This window comes from Mycteria americana, chromosome 3 (genome assembly GCF_035582795.1).
Source record: "Mycteria americana isolate JAX WOST 10 ecotype Jacksonville Zoo and Gardens chromosome 3, USCA_MyAme_1.0, whole genome shotgun sequence".
NCBI classification, from domain to species: domain Eukaryota; kingdom Metazoa; phylum Chordata; class Aves; order Ciconiiformes; family Ciconiidae; genus Mycteria; species Mycteria americana.
In genome coordinates, this window is record NC_134367.1 from 71,032,782 (window position 1) to 71,047,369 (window position 14,588).

General features: G+C 41.8%; 1 protein-coding gene across 1 annotated transcript in view; it reads left to right on the top strand.

The window, feature by feature from the left end:
• CNKSR3 (CNKSR family member 3) overlaps window positions 1-7,395 on the top strand; it is a 61,042-nt gene extending 53,647 nt beyond the window's left edge. Inside the window, exons 11-13 of the mRNA XM_075498959.1 lie at window positions 2,011-2,219; window positions 2,700-2,799; window positions 4,318-7,395. Of these exons, the coding sequence (XP_075355074.1) occupies window positions 2,011-2,219; window positions 2,700-2,799; window positions 4,318-4,618 (610 nt within the window). The 3' untranslated portion in view covers window positions 4,619-7,395. The remainder of the gene's footprint in view (window positions 1-2,010; window positions 2,220-2,699; window positions 2,800-4,317) is intronic.
• Window positions 7,396-14,588: the final 7,193 nt, after the last annotated feature.

Genomic DNA, 14,588 nt, shown 5'->3' on the forward strand with positions numbered 1-14,588 from the left:
CCATTGAAGGGAAGGGAGAGTCAATTCATTCAACTTAATTTTTTTATCCTGTGGTGTAAGCTATAAAAATGCAGACCTGTGTACACAAAAGGTGGGGGGGTGGGGAGGGGTAGGTGTATGGTATGGCTAGCTTTTGTTTGTTCTGAAGTCCATGTTGACTCATGCCAGAACCCTGCCAGCTGACCTGGCAAGGTGAGGGACAAAAGAGTTTTTGGGCAAGGCATGCTTCCTGGCCTGCCCTGACACTTTAGGTTACATGTAGATAGCCCAGCACAGAAATTCTGACCTTTTGCTGCAAGACTCATATGGGAGGAGAGCTTGTCTCCTGCCATGTAAGCTTGATACAGAGACAGAGGTTGTATTACTGCAATCTTTGGGGCAGTACTGGGGCCAAGGGAGAGGGTTTCTCCAAGGTAGGGTCTCTACTGAAGTTGGACCCACCTTGACCTGCTTTCTCCCTGTTTTTCATGTTTATGTGTGCTCAGTTTTTAAAAAAAAAAAAAAAAAATCTCTTGGCATAAAACCAAGCATATAGATTTAGCAGCTGAGTTTAGACTGCCTTGGTCTTTAAATCATTAAATTTCAAGCACATTGGTGAATTATGTGCATATGCTCAGTTTGTTTATCTTTCCTAAAGAGTCAAAATTATATCTAGCTTCAGATGCCTTTAGACCTGAATCCCTGTTGACAAGGAAGGAAGTAGCCACACGAGCTGTAAAACTCTTGAATGATGTCTTGAATGATGTGTGGAAAGGGGAAGGCTTCTTGACTTTGACTTTTAAAGAAAGCAACTGTGGGAAGCTGTGGCAGAGGAGAAAGGGCAGTTCTTTTGCCTTCTGTTTGGCTATGTAGTTTCACCTCTGCACGTTTTGCTCTTCTCTTGAAACTGTGGTGCATTTGTGTGGTTGCTTCTCCCCCCCCCCCCCCCCCCCCCCCCCATCATCCTTTTCTCTTTCCTTCCTGGCATGGATCTTCTCAGGTCTACACTAGGGAGGCAGAGAGCAGTGGCTGGTTTCCCTCCCCACAACACAGTCTCCACACGGTGGTGTTGTAGGAGAGCTCTCTGCATACATATGGTTGTGGTGTAACACTTCTGTGCAATTTTTGGTCCCTGAATCTCCATAAATAGCTCCCTCCCATTCACTGAGCTCTAGCATTGTTCTTGATGGAGAGCTGGAAAAAGTGGTATGTGTTGGCTAGGGGCTGTTGTGAATACTGGGGTATGTATGTGCTTAGACAGTCAGCTGTGTATTTTTATGCCTGACTTGGCTGATGGTTGCTTCAAACAATAAGATTGTAGCATGTACAGGGAAGGGGAAAAATCGGCCAGGCAAATCTTAAGTTGGAGGGTAGCTTTTCTTCCAAAAGTACTCACAAGGACTGGTTCTAAAAATGCCTGTTCCTGGCCTTTGGAATGAAGGATTGCACTGGGAAGGGAGTTCCTGCAGAAATTGCTCAAAACCAAATGTATATGCACTATGAATTTATTACTGAAACTCTCAAGGGGGTCTCACTTTTGGATGGAGAGACAAGGTGATAAATATTCAGTGGCAGTTATTGGGCTCTTAAAATGACTGAAAAGCATAGTCCCTCAGATGGAGGCGATAGGTGTTGCCATTACACGGAGATGGATAAATCTATGTATGCGCTCCTCTGTCACAACTGTGTACTGAACAGGCAGTGAATTGGGAGCTTTGATACCCTCAGGGCAGAAAGGTCTCCTTTCTGGAAAGCTTTTTCAGGGGTGGTACCCCTAAACTTCTTTGTATGTTAAATTACTGGCTCATTAAAAGTGAATTAGTGTGAGGGGGGTAGCTTTCTTTTCTCCTTGGTAAATATGTTTATAATGAAGTCTTCCATCACCTGACTCTGGGGGTTTTTTCAGCTCGTTTGCAGCACAATGCCAGTTGTCAGGGGCATGACTGGGTGCTAGAATTATCTTTCAAACCTACTCATGTCTGTAGCGTGAAACTCTTTTAAGCTACTAACTGAAGCGAAATCTCCTTTCAGAGATGAAAAGGGGAGTTTTGTATATGGAGGAGCCAACAAATCCAGTCAGCCACTACCTGGGCCCAAGGGCGCCGAGTCTCCCAATTCTTTTCTGGATCAGGAGAGTCGAAGGCGAAGGTTTACTATTGCTGATTCGGATCAGTTGCCTGGGTATCCCATGGAAGCAAATATCCTTCCAGCCAAGATGAGGGAAAAAACACAGTCCTATGGTGAGTTCACTCCTCTTTCATTATTGCTGTTATGATAAATGCTTTGGTCAGTTTGGAATAATTTGTGTTAGAAAACTGCTTGTTAGACTTGATGGATATTAAGGGCAGTCTGTGCAAATTGTGAATGTGAATGAAATTCCACATTTGAAATTATTTCACTTAAATGCTGTTATTTCTTTAATGAATGTCATTCAGCTGGGCTCTGCTGCTATGGTTGGCCATTTCCATGTGTGTTTTGGTTATAACTTTTGGTCATTATGTCCACTGCTGCTGTAAACAAGCAAGAGTGTGGCTGTTCAATCTCATTACATTGCTTTCTTATATTTCACCAGTGGAAGTATCTTGAAATATTTTTTTTTCCTGCAATTTTAACTCCTTATCGCTGTATATCTCCCTCTGCTTAATTGTGAAAAGTATCAATTTAAAAATTGGTTTCCTAAACTTAATGTAATTCCTCATAACCTTCTATGTTGCCTTTAGGAAAACCTCGTCCTTTGTCAATGCCTGCGGATGGGAGCTGGATAGGAGCTGCAGAACCCTTTTCTAGGCCACGAGCACCAGGGAGAAAAGGCAAGGTTTTAAATCTCATCCCTCTTTCTCTTCCCTTCCTCTCCAAAATTTCCTTGGGGTGAACTGGATGGAATTGTTTCAATTAGGAATGGAGGATTAATATTTGCATACTCCTGAACTGATCCAAGATGACAATTGTTGGTTTTAGCAGGAATGCCAGATGGTAGTTGTGAAATTTCTGAGGCTACTCAGTGCTGGGGCTCAAACTTTTGTTGTCCTGTCTTCGAATTCTTGTGAGCATTAAAAGTAGGCTAAAATGACTACGGCAGATCTGTACTTTTCTCTTTATAGCACGTTTTGGTCTTACACGCACCCCTTTCCCTTTATTCTGCATTTAATATTGATCATAAAACTGGTCTTTTGATAAGACTTTGTTTGTTTAGCTCACTGTGGAGGCTGTTGTAGAAGCAAGCTTGTTCTCAAAAGTAAAATGTAGGGCCTCTTAGGAGTTGCTTTTTGCTGCGACTGCTGTTAGAAAACAACATATTCTGCAGATGTCACAGACTAGGAGAGAGACAGAAGCTCATAACGTTGGGTGTTAGGCTGGGTGGCTCTTTTTCCTTACCCTGCTGCCCTTCTCTCCCTCCCCCCCTGCCTTTTGCATCTGAAAGGCTACGAGTCCTGTTAGAGTGGGAAATAAGAAAGGATGACTATTTAATTTATTCTTCAGATCAGTTATGAAAGCTAATGTGTAATTCTAGGGAAAATAGAAGGTGAATTCTGTTATTTTAATGCAAAAATAGAAACTGATAACAAGAAGCATCAACCTGGAGTGATATTAGAAACAAGCTAAGCAACAAGTCTAACAGAACGATCACCAGGTGGCAGGGCTGGTTTTTGTGTGTGGTTTTTTTGTTTGGTTTTGCTTTTGGTTTTGTGTTGGCTTTTTTTAACACTTGAAATATATTTAAGTGCTGCAGGCTTGTATGTAAGCTATATTGGGTCAGAACAAAGGCCTGTCTAGCCCAGTAGGATGTCTCTAGCAGCAGCCACCACGGTCAGGTGTCTAGGGAAGACTAAAAACAGAGAAAGCATCACAAATCAATGGGCAAAACCAGGGAAGTGCTTATATCTTTATCTGCAAAATTAATTTCTGTTGTCCAGAGTAATATTTGTAGCTTTTAAGTTAGTCATGAGTTACATTCAGGTGAACATGGAGTCAACTCTTGTCTATCAGCATCTTGAATGACATGTTATGAGAAGGTTTGTTAGGTCTCACTCATGATAATGATTTGCATAAAGGTAGTCTGTACTAGCAGTTTTGATGTGTGTGAATCTGGAATTTAAGAGTCAAATGGTATCCACTCTGTGTGTGTCAATTTATTTTGTTCTTTGTGTTACTTCAAAAAATATTAAAGATGCAAAAAGACATAAATCTATTGACAGCTGCTTATGTCCAGGTGTGTTATGAAAGGTAACCAAAAGCTAGGTAATTTGAAATGTAACCAGAATCTTTTCATAAAAATAAAAAATGTTAGTGAAGGGTTTTGAAGTCAGCAATAATTGGTTTTCCTCCTCCTGTTCATACAGGTGAAGATGTTCTCTGCCGGTACTTCAGTAATGAAAGGATACCCCCAATCATTGAAGAAAGCCCCTCCACACAACACCCCCTCTCAAGACCAGTGTCTGACAAGCAGTTAGTGAGGGGAACGGATTATATTCGAAGCAGCAGGTGTTTTATGAATACAGACCTCCACAACAGTGCAACAATTCCTTTTCAAGAGGAAGGTGCTAAAAAATCCTCTGTTACGTCGTCCACAAAATCTTCCTCTGCAGAGCCTTCGCTGCTGGTCAGTTGGATCACGAGACTGAAACTGTTGACTCATTGACTATTGTTCACAGGACTGTTACCAAGTGCCTTTACTCATCGGTCAGACTTCTCTACTTTTCAGCTTAACTGATGCATAGTGACTAATGCGGTGTTCTTTTCCTGGAGAATCTTACATTTTTGCCTTTTTGTTTGTGATTTTTGATGGATCAGAGGGTTTCATAGTGCAAGGAGGGAAGAAAGATAAAGACGAAGTTCCTCTTCCTGGCCAAAAGCTTAGGGCATTTATTCCCCTGGAAATGAGTAAAATTTCAGTGATATAGAGGCCACCTATGACTTGAAATATGCATAATGACTCAGAGGAAATCATTGCATTACTGTAAAGTCCAGTGGCACTTCAGTTGTCTGAATGCTCAGGGGCTGGTGCAACTGGCTGGGTGTCAGAGTATGTAGAGCTCAGTGAAAGTTGTGTTACTCTCCTGACCAGGAAAGATAAGCAGGGACACAGCAGTTTCATGCAACTTAGTGATGCTGTTGCGTGTACTGCATGAGATCAACCTTGTGAGGAAGAAGTTAGTAGTGTTGCCATTCTTTCTCTGATATCCAGAGATCTTAGTAAGTCTTAGGAATAGAGTTCTCTTATTCAGAGATCTTAGGAAGTTGGACTAATTTAATTATAAATCGATCCAACCTGATATATAATCCATTTTATTGAAATCACAGTACAAATAAAGAGCGCTCAACAACTGCAGTGCTCATCCGTAAAGATATATGGATTGCTACAACATGCTAAGGAAATGCATCTGTAGAGGTGGTAAAAGAAAATATATTTTTTCCTTAATTGTTTAAGAACGATTTGCTGTTAACCAAAGTAAGCTTTTAAAGACAGTCCTGTTGGACTTACGAGAACTTTTACAGTGGTTCAGTTTTTGAATGATGTGTTGTTTTTATGAAAAATATGTGCTATGATACATTACAATTATAAGACATCTTGCTATTTTCTATATAGCTCAAATTTTTCCCCCTCCAGAATTTTAAAGTAGCATTGGGTATTTTGGGAGGAAAATAAAACTTGTTTAACAAAAGAAGATATTAAAGAGGTATTGTTTAAAACTGAATGTACATAAGATTGTTAGTATGCAAACAGTTGTGTTTAAAGTAATTTAAATGTTAAATATAGTTGTATATATTTTTTACACTTACAGATACAGTTTGTACCTTCCTGTCTGCGGTACTGGGCACAGATAAGTCAAATGAAAAGAAAAAGAAAGCCTTTTGTATTCCCTGCTAATTATAAGACTAACTATTTTTGTAGATGATACATTGCCAACAGCCTTTACTCCTTTGGTCTTGCTGAAAAGAAGAAGAATTTATATTTAATAATTGGTGGGGAAAGAGGGAGGTTAAATGCTAGTTTGCACTTTGGACTGGGGCAGGAATCGTATGTGATAACACAAGTGTTAAAAACATACCATAATTCTGGCTGTGAAGATGTGACCGTTCTGCTGCAACAAGCTTATGAAGTTGTGCTACATCCCTGCAGAGACAGGGTGTTAAATTCAGTTCTCAATTAATTACGTTTGATTGTGACTCACTGGTGATTTAGGTGGGGGCTGGTTTGGACTTTTCTGATCAAAGCAGATTATGTCTGTCTTGTGCCACTCTTCTTCACTCCCTGAGATGGCAGTCTGTACTAGAGACGTGGACAAACACAGCTGCAGCGCAGTTGAACCCTAGACCAGTTTGATGCTGCCTCTGGAAGAGGGCTGAAACTGTCATGTTGTAGGCACTGTGGTGTAGTATAGTCCAGCCCCAAATTGACTGAACTGTTTTAAATTAAATCACAGTTACTGAACTAGTTTGTCAGATGTTGTCTAAACAAGACTTTTTAAAATGGAACTTTAGCTCATCTTTAATGTCCTGTTTTCCATGGTTTAAAAATGAATGGGGAAGCGTCATGCATATCGATGTGGAAGAAACTATGGATGTACTTTGTTTCTTTGGGTTGCACCTGGGCACACTTTTAAGACACTGAAAAGTTTGCTTCCTTTGTTCGGTTAGGTTCTCTTGAAGTTTGATCCAGGAGTAGTGAAATAAGCTTGCCCTAATTTAACAGGTAGCTTTAAATCACTGCAGCTATGAGGAAAGAGGAGTTTGTAAGCATTTAGGCAGAATGAAACTTTCAAAATCTGCCTTGTTGCCTAAATACAAGCTAATCCCCCCTCCTTCCCAAACCCAAACAGCCACCCAACCAACTACTGTCCTCTCCATGTTCATCCTCTCCATGCTCCAATGTCCTAACCATGCTGATTTAAGTTACTGAATTTGACCTTTTGTCAGTCAATCATATCCAGTAGTCGATTGTCCAGGGAAAGAGTTGCCTGGCTCTTACGAACAGGGGAAACAGAGGTACTTTTCTGGAAATTACCAGAAGTGGTATTGCATTTTCTCAAAATCACAGAATGGTTGAGCTTGGAAGGGACCTCTGGAGGTCATCTGGTCCAACCTGACTGCTCAGGCAGGGCCAGTTGCCCAGGACCATGTCTAGACAGCTTTTTAATATCTACAAGGATGGAAACCGCACAACCTCCCTGGGCAACATGTGCCAGTGCCCGGTCACCCTCACAGTAAAAAAGTGTTTCCTGATGGTCGGAGGGAACCTCCTGTGTTTCAGATTGTGCCTATTGCCTCTGGTTCTGACACCGGGCACCGCTGAAAAGAGCCTGGCTCAGTCTTCTTCGCACCATCCCTTCAGGTATTTATACACATTGATAAGATCCCCCTGAGCCTTCTCTTCTCCAGGCTGAACAGTCCTAGCTCTCTCAGCCTTCCCTCACAGGAGAGAGGTGCTCCAGTCACCATCTTGGTGTCCCTTTGTTGGACTCCCTCTGGTGTGTCTGTGTGTCTCTTGTACTGGGGAGCCTAGAACTGGACACAGTACCCCAGGTGTGGCCCCACTAATGCTGAGTAGAGGGAAAGGATCACCTCTTTCAACCTACTGGCAATACTTTGTCTAATGCAGCTGAGTTTCCACTGTAAATTAGCAGAGATCATTGAGAACACATTCATGCATGGTTTCTCAATCAAAAAGGCAAATAATGTTGGGGTGTTTTTTTCCCCTCTTGAGCTTTATCCATCATTTGCAGATGACACCAAATTGGGTGGGAGTGTTGATCTGCTTGAGGGTAGGAAGGCTCTACAGAGGGATCTGGACAGGCTGGATTGATGGGCTGGGGCCAATTGTATGGGGTTCAACAAGGCTGAGTGCTGGGTCCTGCACTTGGGCCACAACAACCCCATGCAACGCTACACGGTTGGGGAAGAGTGGCTGGAAAGCTGCCTGGCAGAAAAGGACCTGGGGGTGTTGGTCGACAGCTGGCTGAATATGAGCTGGCAGTGTGCCCAGGTAGCCAAGAAGGCCAACAGCATCCTGGCTTGTATCAGAAACAGTGTGGCCAGCAGGAGTAGGGAAGTGATTGTCCCCCCTGTACTCAGCATTGGTGAGGCCGCACCTCGAATACTGTGTTCAGTTTTGGGCCCCTCACTACAAGAGAGACATTGAGGTGCTGGAGCGAGTCCAGAGAAGGGCAGCGGAGCTGGTGAAGGGTCTGGAGCACAAGTCTGATGAGGAGCGGCTGAGGGAACTGGGGTTGTTTAGCCTGGAGAAAAGGAGGTTCAGGGGAGACCTTATCGCTCTCTACAGCTACCTGAAAGGAGGCTGTAGAGAGGTGGGGGTCGGTCTCTTCTCCCAGGTAACAAGTGATAGGACGAGAGGAAATGGCCTCAAGTTGTGCCAGGGGAGGTTTAGACTGGATATTAGGAAAAATTTCTTCACCAAGAGGGTTGTCCAGCATTGGAACAGGCTGCCCAGGGAAGTGGTTGAGTCCCCATCCCTGGAGGTATTTAAAAGATGTGTAGATGTGGCACTTAAGGACATGGTTTAGTGGTGGACTTGGCAGTGCTAGGTTAACGGTTGGATTTGATGATCTTAAAGGTCTTTTCCAACCTAAATGAGTCTATGATTATTGATGGACTTTTGACCATTGGACTGTATGTATGCAGAATAAATATAGCAGAACACGATATACCTGATATACCTTGTTGCAAAAGGCACATCCTTACTACCGTGAACTTGCCGTGTGCTCAAGTAAGCTACCTTGACTTCTTGATGCTCTTGTCTGCAAGTACTGCTTACTGCTCACTATGCTGCCAACCTTTTTATGTAATGTATGGTATGTAGGAGTCTTTCTCTGGGAAGCTGGCATTTTATTGGCCTCAGCAGAGGGGTTTTTTTTCCCTTTTTGATTATCAGATGGAAAAGATCCAATAGCTGTTCTCAATAGTAATAGATAGGCTATTTTGGGTTGCAGTATGAATTGTAGATACTGGATGCATGTGCTCTTCCCCTGCGCTTTGACCTCTCCTGACTTTTTAATGCAGTGACTTCACTTATGGGAACAAGCAGTTTAACACAGTTACTTAAAATGTGGCCATATCTCTGGCTTTTTAAACATGAGGAGATAATTGCAGTTGAAAGACTTATGGGAGCAGACTCTACTCTTTCTAATATCTATAAACGAGAGCTTTTTGCTTCCTATGCTGGTGACATTGATTATCAAAAAGTAAATGCATCAAGAAAACGTAAAAGAACAATAAAATAGATAGCTTTAACTTCAAGCACTTGATAAGCTGAATTAAACACCAGACCCTTTTTTCCTTTGCCTGTATAGCTATTTAACATATGTAACTTGACCTTCTTCCAAATGTCTGTGTCTTTTTAAAGACCTGATCTGGTCTTGCCACCCAGGGGTAGCTGTTAAGTTATTGGCTGCAAGATTCTCCTCCAATATAAATTTTTATCAACTGTTGTTGGGCTTTATGATTATGCAGTCATCATTCACTCTAGAAATATTGATTAAAAGTGAAAATGAGTTTTAATTGACCCATTTTGTCCCTTTTCCTGAGAGAAAAGAAGGAAAAGAAGGGAATATCTGTGGGAGACACTTGTTCATAAATTATATCAAGTTCAAGGGGAAGTAACAGTCCCCTCTTTTCTTGCATGGCGTGGGGAGGAGGTCTGAAGAACTTAGGGAAGGCTGTAAGTCCATAGCCACATGCAGCCCAGGTATTTTGAGGGAGGACCACTGCTCTATAGCCTGCCTCTGATCAAGACTATTCTTAACCAGTATGGCCAACCCTAGCAGAAGGAGCCTCACATATCTTCAAGGACTTTCCAGCAGTTGCTTTGCCTATGTGTATGTCACACCAAAGCTTCTCTCCTCCATCCTGTGGAGCCCCTTGCTATATGGAGTGGTTGTATGTGGCTCTGAGAGGTGACTACTAAGCAAGGGTGTTTCTTGGCTCAGATATGCACAAATAGTGTCCAAATGATTTTGTTACCAGAGAAGGAAGCATGTAGCTCTTCCTTTCCTTTATATTTGTTCCAAAATGTTAATAATACTAGAAAGGTCTTTCCCAGATAATTGATGGAGTAGATGGGGGAGTCAGGCTCTGATCTGGAGAGGCGCTCCGTCTTGTGTAGAGAACAAGCGTGCTGTTGCCACTGGATGATAATGCAGTTGGTTGATAAGCTGCTGCAGATGTATAGCAGCAGCTAATAAAGTCCTACCTTTTTTTTCAAAGAAACATTGAAGTCCTTCACTGCATGAACACCAAATGAGAAGGTAAATACATGTACCAGTGTAGGAAGAGAAATAAAGTGAAGTTGCAAGGAACTGGTAGAAAGCACATCTTTAAGAGCAGCTTTTACACCGTTCTATGAAAAGCACTTGGACTTTAGATGGTTTGCTTCCCTACATGACCTCTCTTTCCTAGCAAACAACAGAGATTAAAACCCCCAGCTTTCTCTATGTCTGTGCACAACGTGCAATATTAACCAGCTGATGTTTAGCAAATAGCAACATGGCACAGATCATTTACCGCTAGCATTACCATTTGGGAGAAATGCTGCTGTTGGTTTGGGAGAATGGTTTAAAATGCAGGAAAGACCCATAGCAGTGCATGTCACAATATTCCCAAGTGTGGTTATTTTTATTCTTTACAGTAGCAGCTCCTGTTAGAAGTTCTAGTGTATGGAGAAGTGTTAAAAATTTAACTTTTTCAGATCATTCCTTTTGCATTTTAATCTTACTCGTAGAGGGTGAAATCTGTCCTGTGTTTGTGGAATAATTTCTCCTACCCAGCTCTTCTGCTCTTCCTCTTTGTAACATATTAATTGAAAAGCGAGGGGAAACATCTGAAAAGTCTGAACTCCCAAAGACAAGTGCACTTTCTTTGTCCAAGAGGTTAAATTTAAAAGATGTTGATTGCTTAACTTCTTACTGTGTGTAGTGAATATAGAGGGTGCTCTCTAGTTTGGGGGTAAAAAAAAGACCCACAGATCTAGGAATAAATCACAGGCAATATCTTTCTGGCATAAGCTGACAAAAATGTAGGTAACAAGTTAGAAACTGCTATTATACAGAAACGTGGCTTGTCTCTTGGTATTGAAGGTACATGTATCTATTATAACAAAAATTATGCCTAGGTTGACTTCCCTAATGAGTACAACATATGTATCCAGATATCCTGCCATGGTACAGTACTCCACAATGCTCTGAATATTCTGTCACGGTGGCCAAACACCACAGTTAATTGGAAAAGATTGTAAAACCCACAAAAATGAAAAAGAATATTTGGTACTCTTGCATATATGTATAGTGAGGTTTCAGAAATGTGCACTTCAGAAATATTGAGCAGGCTTCTGTTTTAGTCTGTAGAGTATTTGCAAGCCAATACCTTGGGTGTTCCCTTACATAACCATTGCGAGAAAATAGTATTCTAGATGGTAATGTGCAAGAGGAAATAAGATCTAAAAATGAATACTAATGGCTTGTAGAGACAGAGTTCAGGGCAATTCTTCAAGCAATGTGTTTCCTCTAATATTATGGATAATGCAATTTATCAGTGTTTGAATTCTGGATGACCAACAGAGGTGGACAGAGTACTGTGAGTATTATACTAGTTTTATACTAATCAATGAACTGATAACCTTTTCTTCCTCCGAAGCAGGGCTTCTTTTAAAAATAACATACTCCATAAGCTGGGTGCTCGTTGAACAGAAAGAGAGGGGTGTGGGGGGGAAATCTAAAATTTAGCCAAACCAGGAAACAGATGGTGAAGACTAGCTTTATAGTTGGAGAGGATAAAGAATTTTCTTTTTAGAAAAATAATTTTTTTTGTCCAAATCTGATGTCCTGTTTTTATTACATTGCCAACAGGCAATCTTCAGAAACTGCTCTATACCTTGTAGCCACATCCTTGGATAGATCAAGTTAAACCCCTCATCAGGCTTTTACTTGGACCTGGATGATAAATTCAGCTCAAACCTTTTCTGTAGGTTTTACTTCCTCAGGAGCTTTTCTGCATTCATCAGTCATTTTTTGGAGTCTCTTGTGCATGATCTGGGCAGCAAGACTCTTGTGTGCATGCGTTCAGAACTGCCTTTGCCAGCAGGATTGGTATCTTGGAGGAGGGTGGGTGCTGGCTTGTGCTTGTGGTTTCTGCACTTATCTAAGTTCTTCCTCCCCCGGCTTCCACCATACGTCCTAGTGCACCATCTCAGAGTGTGAGTTAGAAATGCTCGTGCCCAACTGGAAAGAAGTGTTGGGCCCTTTGGAGTAAACTGACTTTGCCCTGCTGTACCACTGTGGCTTCTTTCTTCTTCTTAGTCTGAGTTCTCCTTTGTGCACGCTGTGCTTGTGGAGTATGTGCTCTTTGTGGCCATCACGTAGAAATGCTTTTGTCATCTTGCAGGCTGTAAGGTTTTATAATGGACGAGAGCTCTCGAGAAAGCCATCAACTTAAACTAAAACGTAGAAAGAGCGCTCCAAAAAGTCTCAGTTTGGAGAATAAGGAAAGAGGGGCTGGGCTAAGCTGAATGTATGGGTCTGTGTTGTGTTGAACACCCTTTCAGCAGTATAGCAGTAACTCCACAGAGAAGACAACCCACCCAAGTGCTACATGCCTGCTTGTTTCTACTGCTACATTTGTGTGGTGCTGGAATATGAAACAAGGGCTGTCACTCAAAGTAGTTATATATAGTTCCACGCATAGCACTTGAGCTGTAAGATGCATGACAAAAGCAGTCAAGAGCTGCTGTCAATATGCTGTGAAATTATTTTCACCAAATTCTACTGCCTACACTGCTGCTGCATCAGTTTAAAATAGTAACCCCTCTTTACCCTGTTGCCCGCACAAAGCAAACCCAGCTCCCTGCAAGTGTGTAATCATCAGTTTTGCCGCCTTTTGTGATAGTAGGTAACTGCTGGTGAGATTGTGTCATTCCCACAGGGCCTCATGCAATGGTCCAAAAGCTTAGTTTGGGTTACTCTGGACTCAGTCCAGAAGTGGAAAGTCAAATTTAAAAACAATATTGCTGGGCCAATATCACTTACAGTTGGGAATTTTTTTATGCATACTAAATATGAAACAGACAGGAGTTGTTTGTTGCACATAGTTTTCCAGTAGGAAGAAAAATGAGGATTACATATTTGGTGGAGGAATAAAAACCAGACCTTTGAGTGTCCTCCAGTTCCTGCCACTGGGAGAAATGTGTTTGTTTTAGCATGACATAGCAGAGAGGTAAACATTTCTTTTTAAACCTCCCTGTGTGGCCACCTCAGTTGTTCAGGATGATGTAAGTCACTGACTTTCCCCCTTAAGTCGTTATGGAGTTAACCTAATATTTTTTTGGGGGGAGGGCAAACATATCTTTTCTTAGGTGATTATGTGATTTATTAACTGGGTATGGAGACGGAGGAATTAATAAGAAAAACAAATGCTGGACAGTGCTGATTTGCAGGGATAATCCTTGGAGTCAGTTTGTGATTGCAACTTCTGTTTGTTCCCTGGGCTCTGTTGAGGATGGACGTTCACCATGCACGGTGGCATTTTGGCAGCTAGGCAGCAGCCAAAGAATCAGAGGACAGCCAAGTCCAGTTTACAGTGCCGCTTTCAGCAAAAAGGGTTAGTTGCTTGGGTTTGGTTGTTTTTTTTCCTTAAGTGTAGCCCTCCTTCAGTACGGATGGGCCAAAGTAGGAGCTGTTGGAATGTACCTGTGTAGCAACCCGATGAGATCCCGATGAAGCTGTGGACTGTGCTTGCTGCTGGTGCTCGGGTGCCACGTGTTTTGATGTACTCTGGGAGTGCCTTGGCAGGTAATGAGCCTCAGACCCTTGTGACCTTCGCTTAGGGGCTTTTTTGTTTGGGAAATATTTACTGAGAGCCGTAGAAAATGCCACAGTCTAAACTGATACGTGTATTTAATGGCTTTTCCTATTAATTGCTTGCTTCTCGGTGCTACTTATTAATGTGTTTCCCTCTTCCATCCCCCATTAGCTGTTTCCAGTGCAAATGCTTCTAATGAAATCCTCACATTTCCAGTGAAAATGTTAATAATGCCAAGCAGTCACAAATAGGCCATAAAGTTCTATCTGTAAACTGTAAAAAAACCAAACAACAAACCAAAACAAAAAGAAACCCCTTCTACGTTATGAATAATAACTTAATGAATAATAACGAAACTAAGGATTTTCACCCTGGTGAAATGATAAATCTTGGATGATTGATTTGGTTTTATTACATGGTAGTAGGAAGCAAGGGCAGTAGTTCAGGTATTGTAGGTTCTTGTAGAGCAACTGTGGTGTTTAAATTTCTCTCCACAGAACGTGAACAAAGGTTTTCTTAAGCATAGCACGGCTCTAGCTGAGACTGTCTTCCCCAAGCCTATTGAATGTCCCACTGAACATGCAGAAGTCTTAATATCTTCTGGCACAGCTCCTGACTGTTTGTTTCTGGTGGGAAGTCGGTATAAGTTGCTATAACTGAGTAGGATGAGAACAAAATCACTGATCTCCAAAAAGAATTATGTCCCTTACCCTCCTTCCTTCTTTCTCTCCGACCTTCTCCTCCCTACATTAAGGCCAATGGACTTTCCAGAAATTTATTGCACAAACAGCTACAAAGCTTTT